Source organism: Trachinotus anak, unplaced genomic scaffold (genome assembly GCF_046630095.1).
Source record: "Trachinotus anak isolate AG129_WGS33_773 ecotype Australia unplaced genomic scaffold, CSIRO_AGI_Tana_v1 ptg000032l, whole genome shotgun sequence".
Classification (NCBI taxonomy): Eukaryota; Metazoa; Chordata; class Actinopteri; order Carangiformes; family Carangidae; genus Trachinotus; species Trachinotus anak.
In genome coordinates, this window is record NW_027273883.1 from 17754001 (window position 1) to 17760000 (window position 6000).

The window sequence follows — 6000 nt, forward strand, 5'->3', positions numbered from 1 at the left end:
TACATTCCTTCCAAACAAACTAGTTTGTGCAGACTTTTGCTTGCTGAGAAGGTCCCAGCTCTCACTCTCAGAGGTTAGGGTTAGGTTTGGTCTTTGAAAAGCATACTGTATGGGAAATCTTACCTGATAATCGATAGGAACAGTGTTTTGTCCTCAGTTGACAAAATAGATTTGCACATCTGCAGTGTATTGACACAAAATGCTCCAGTTTGTTACTCTTAAATGTAACAAAAAAGTCTAAATGAACAATAGCCTAAATGAATTATTAAGTTTGTATTTTCTTTGTTTTGTGTTTGTACGTGTATGACTCTTTCCAGAGGGAGTATGTGAGATCTGGTTGACCAGTGAAGACACAGGAGCTTATGGTAGAGACATAGGAACTGACCTGCCCACATTGCTTTGGCGATTGGTGGAGGTGATTCCTGAAGGAGCCATGCTGAGGCTGGGTATGACCAACCCACCATATATCCTGGAACACCTAGAGGTATGCACAAAATGCAGTCACACACACACATGAAATCATGCAAACATGCACACATATGTGCCTCCAATTTCACTCAGGACACCATCAAAGATAATAATACATCAGTGATGAATAAAACTAAAATACTTATGAACTCTAGAGTTTTTCCTTTTCACTGTTTTGTTTTTGTCTGCATAGTCTCTTGTGCTATCTCTTTCGGTGAACAAATAAAATTGCTTTGCTTAGATTTAATAAACTAAATGTCTTTCTGTTTTGCTTACCCAGCAGTTAAGCTGCGGTGCTCATACTCCATTCATTAGTGCAGTTCATTCTCTTCTTTCCCTAATGAGTCAATTAAGGACCATTGTGTCCTCTTTAGCAACCTCATTTTATCAGTCATTATTGTCTCCTCTAATGGAACAATGGACATTGTTATCCTCTCTCTCTCTCTCTCTCTCTCTCTCTCTCTCTCTCTCTCTCTCTCTCTCTTTCTCTCTCTCTTTTGTCCATGTCTTCCCCTGTCTGTCAAACATAAATATTCTATCATTTAAATCTTTCTTTTTTGCAATCCTTTCTCTGTGAATGCTCTGAAATTAGGGGCAATGGGGGGTGTTTGTATGAGAAGGGGAATTTAAGAACACTTACTGGTACATCAACCTCTAAAATGAGCAGATTTTCACAAATGTCAACGATTTTAATATACCCACAGACTCACAGGATATACCAGGGACATAATAGTTTATGATTATATATAAAAAGGAAAACAATACTCACACATCATTAAGACTAAAATGTTAGGCTGAAATCTGCCATTGTATTTCATAATACAAAAAAGAAAATAGGAATTACTGTAGATGTACAGTACCAGTAAAAAGTTTGGACACACCTAATTCAATGCCGAAGGCATCAAAATTATGACATAACACATATGGGATAATGTACTAAACAAAAAAAGATTAGATTCTCTAAAGTAGCCACCTTTTGCTTTAATGACAGCTTTGCACAGTCTTGAAGTTCTCTCAACCTGCTTCATATGGTAGTCACCTGAAAGTTTTCCAACAGTCTTGAAGGTGTCCCCATATATGTTAAGTAGTTGTTGGCTGATTTTCTTCCACTCTGTGGTCCAACTCATCCCAGACCATCTCAGCTGGGTTTAGTTAGTGGAGCCCAGGTCATCTGATACAGTGATCCTTCACTCTCCTTCTTGGTTAGATAGGCCTTACATAGCCTGAAAGGGTGTTTTGGAGTCATTGTCCTGTTTAAAAAAAACAAAGGATGGTCCCACGAGGCACAAAGCAGATTGAATGGCATGTCGCTGTAGAATTCTGTGGTAGTGATGCTGATTGAGTGTGCCCTCGATTTTGAATAAATCACCAACAGCGTCACCAGCAAAGCATCCCCACACCATCACACCTCCTCTTCATGCTTCATGGTGGGAAGCACACATGCAGATACAAACCGTTCTCCCTCCCTGCGTCTCACAAAGACATGGTTTCTTTGCAAGAATTTGACCAGAAGGCCTGATTCACGCAGTCTCTTCCAGACAGTTGATGTTGAGATGTGTCTGCTACTTGAACTCTGTGAAGCATTCATGTAGGCTCTAATCTGAGGAGCTGTTGATTGGCGATTTCTGAGGCTGGTAATGCTAATGAACTTATCCTCTGCAGCAGAGGTAGGTCACGGTCTTCCTTTCCTGGGACGATCCTCATAAGAGCCAATTTCATCATAGCGTCTGATGGTTTTTGCATCTGCACTTTAAAGTTCTTGCAGATTACCGAATTGATTGACCTTGTCTTAAAGTAATGAAGCACTGTCATTTTAAATAGATGAGTAGTTCTTGAGATAATATGGATTAGTACAGTTCAGAAGGGCTATTTACTGTATACCAACACTACCAAGGCACAACACAAATGATGTTCTCAAACAAATTAAAAAGGCAAGGAATTCCACTAATTAACATTTCACAAGGCCCACCTGTTAATTGAAAAGCATTCCAGGTGACTACCTCATGAGGCTGGTTAAGTAAAATATTTTTGCAAAGCTGTCATTAAGGTAAATGCTGGATACTTTCAAGACTCTAAAATATGAAACATATTTTGTTTTCATTTTTGATGTGGGGTACACATCTGACCTCAATAAACCTCTATTTTACAATGTTTCTGCATTGAATGAACTTCTCTCTACACATACTGAAGATTTTCAAGAGTAATAATCCAACTCTGACGTTCATGTTGCCTAATGTTGCATACCCACTTTTTAATGCTTGCACATGGGTAAATAGGTGTCACACATTTCATGTACTTGGATAACACCACATAGAGGGAGCGCATAGACAGAGTGAAACTGTTATTTTGTACTTACATTATATAATTCTGTGTAATTATATTAGTGAAGTGTATGGAATTACACTGCAGAGTCTAAATGAATAAGCCCAATATAGGTTGAGTGTGCATCAGTAGACCTGCATCATATGCACATTGGCTGTTTGAAAAGTGGTATATGTGTAGCTGTAAACTCATTGCATGGCCAAAAAGCCCTATATAGGATTGACCTCAGCAATAAGGCTGCACATTACTTTTGAGAAGGCAATTTAAGAGGATAAATGAAGGAGGAGCACTACAAGAAAAGTAAAATTGGATGGATAGATTTTGGGTTAAAGTGATGAAGACATGAATTAGGTATTATTCTTTTATTAAATGTTTTGGTTTATTTTTCTTTTTTTCTAATCCATATATTACTGCCTTCCTTGTCTCAGTCTCATTCCTCGGGAACTTCATTTGGAAGTATAGAGGAGAGAAACGGAGGACATGGAGGGCTGAAATAGGGCAATGATAACCTAGAAAGTAAACTTTTTAGTGGGGGGAAAAAGGCCGGTGGAGTTAACAACAGATATACTTCTACATCATACAATCAAGGAATCCTGGAGATCATAGATGATGAAATGAGGGCAGAAATGAGGAAGAAAAATGGGGATGAAGGCCCAGGGATAGAGATGAGGGGTAAAAAGGAGTGAGAAAAGTGCTGTGGGAAGCAGCAATGGAGGTTGTAATTAACCAGGGGTTAATGGAGGTGGCTAATTGTCCCCCACATGTATAGGTAGGCTTTCTGCTTGGCTACATTACAATTAAAAAACCACCCTCCTAATGATAGAGAATAACAATTAACTGATAATTAGAAATATACTAGGACGACACACCAGCTTAGTCTGTGTGTGTGTAGATGTTAAGAATCATTTCATATGCTGCTGGCCCTTTTATTGTTAACGTCCATGCATTGAATTGAATTATAGCTTTTTTTGCTTTAATTCCTCAGTCAATTAACCTACATAAAGACAGATAAGCGTGCTCTTCTTTAACTTATCATTGTCTTTTGTTGCTCCTGTCCCCCATTTACCCTTTCTCCTCTTCCCTGCAAGCCCCTCTTCACGTCCTCCTTCTCTTCCTCCCCACTTTCCTCCTTCTTTCTAGTCCTACTTTTTATTTAATGGCCATGATTGTGTGCCCAACTCCAAACAAAAATGTGTTTGCTTAGCTTTTGTCCATATGCTACTTATTTTTACCAACTTTTTTCTTTCCAGTTCTTTTCCTGTAATTCTGCATATTCTTCTTTTTACTATTTAAACCTTCAAACTTTATTTTTTATCTTCTGTCCATTTTCTCCAGTTTTTCTCATGACGTAGGTTATCTCAGGTATAAGAGCGGTGTAATGATGATGATGGTGATGAAGGCCAAATCTCCGAAGTAGATTAATTCGTCATTTTAAAGAAAGGCCAAATTATGTCCCACTGTCTTTCCTTTTGAAGCACACCAGCGCTTATATAACGGCATCATACCAAATGGCTGTGATTGAAGCTGAAAAGGCCAAGTAACCTCTCCACTTCCCCTAAAAGATCACCCTCTCTCAAACATTTTCACTCAGATCGAGGCTTTTGCTCTGTCTCCCTCTGTCTCTAACACAAGAACATACAATTTCTTCCTATGCAGCCTTTTTTCCTGACAGATGTAGACAGCTTCATAGCACCATTTGCTGATTGAGGCAGTTAGAGGCCCAGTCGCCTCTCATGGGCCACTTGTCTCTGACATTTTAGTTGATTGCATCGTGCCTTCAGTGGCTCCTTTCTGAGTAGTTCCTCTAACAATGCTACTTCTTTGTTCCTCACTTTGCTGATGTTTTTTCTCTTCACACCACAAGCTTTATTTTATAGCTTATTATTTTTTGTCTCTCTGTCTATCAATCTATCCATCTCTCTGTCTGCCGCCTGTTGATGAATTACTCAGCAGCTGTCAAAAGTGCAAAAGTTGGTCATCTGATTATATAAGGTGTGTGTGCACGCAGATACCTTGTGCACGTACTTGTGCGAGCCTTTGTTTGCGATTGAATCTCTCATGATAGCAGACTCAGTAAATGAGTCGTGAAAGTAGCCTCCTCGTACATAGCACTCAGTCAGGCTCAGATGAATGAAATAGCACTTGTCCATTAAACATCCTCTCTAGCTCATCTCACTTTTAGCAGAGATACATCAGATATGCCATTCACACTCTGCACAGTTAGCTCTGTGAAGCAGTGGTGTAATGACTATAATGTTGCAAACAAGGAGGAATTTCACTCAACGTTTTGCTCAGCCTTTGTCATGCGAAGCAATTCATTCCAATAATGGATCTTATAAATACAGACAGAGACGCAAAATTGCACATCAGACCTTCTTTTTTTTAAATAGTTGGTTTCATCCAGCTACAAAGAACATATTTCGGGAAATTTAAATTTATAAAAACATAAATTGTACATTCGTTTTTTTGCATCTTCTGTGGCTTAATGAATACCTCAAAATGCATCCATTAAAGAGTAGAATAAATAAATAAAAAGGAGACAGGCCAATGTAATTGTTCTCAAGACTCAGATGACCATGTGGCTGTTAAAAGTGAATATTTTCTCCCTATGTGACATGAGACTTGACAGAATCTGTAATTTTATCCTTTCATTAAGACATTCCTTCATTTATTATGTATATATTCTTTTGTTTTTAATTTGATCTCACTTCATTTTTTTTCTTTTAGCCGTTTACATTCCAGAGACACTGAGAGGTATATGACAGTTTCCTGGCTCCCCACTGGGCCTCTGGAACAGTGACAAACTACCAAATACCCACAACCGAGTGAAAACTCCATCTTCTGAATTGGCTGATATTTTTCATTCACACAAGCGGACAGAAGCATTCACATGCATGAATACACACACACAGAAACATCCCCACACAGATCTCTCACCTTCACACTCAGATGTGCACACAAGCTGTACGGGCACACACTTAGACACGCCCTCTCAGACCATTTTCATTTTAATGAACCCTTTGGGAGCCTCTTCACATTAGAGGCCTAATGTAGCATTGTGTGAGGGACTCGACACCAAATGAATGCTCACGGTAAAGCTATTCCGATGTGCCTCTATATTATGACTCCTGACTTAATACAGTGAATTATGTTCTCTGAATTATGAGGTGAATTATGAGTTTTGAAAGGAGATTTGAAAGCTAGCTGCCC

The 6000-nt window shown here is 38.9% G+C and overlaps 1 protein-coding gene across 2 annotated transcripts in view; it reads left to right on the forward strand.

Moving 5' to 3' along the window:
• Positions 1–6000, forward strand: part of cdkal1 (CDK5 regulatory subunit associated protein 1-like 1) — a 224692-nt gene that overhangs the window by 126743 nt on the left and 91949 nt on the right. For both annotated transcript variants that reach the window (XM_071468175.1, XM_071468177.1), the window contains exon 9: positions 318–484. In XM_071468175.1, the coding sequence (XP_071324276.1) occupies positions 318–484 (167 nt within the window). The remainder of the gene's footprint in view (positions 1–317; positions 485–6000) is intronic.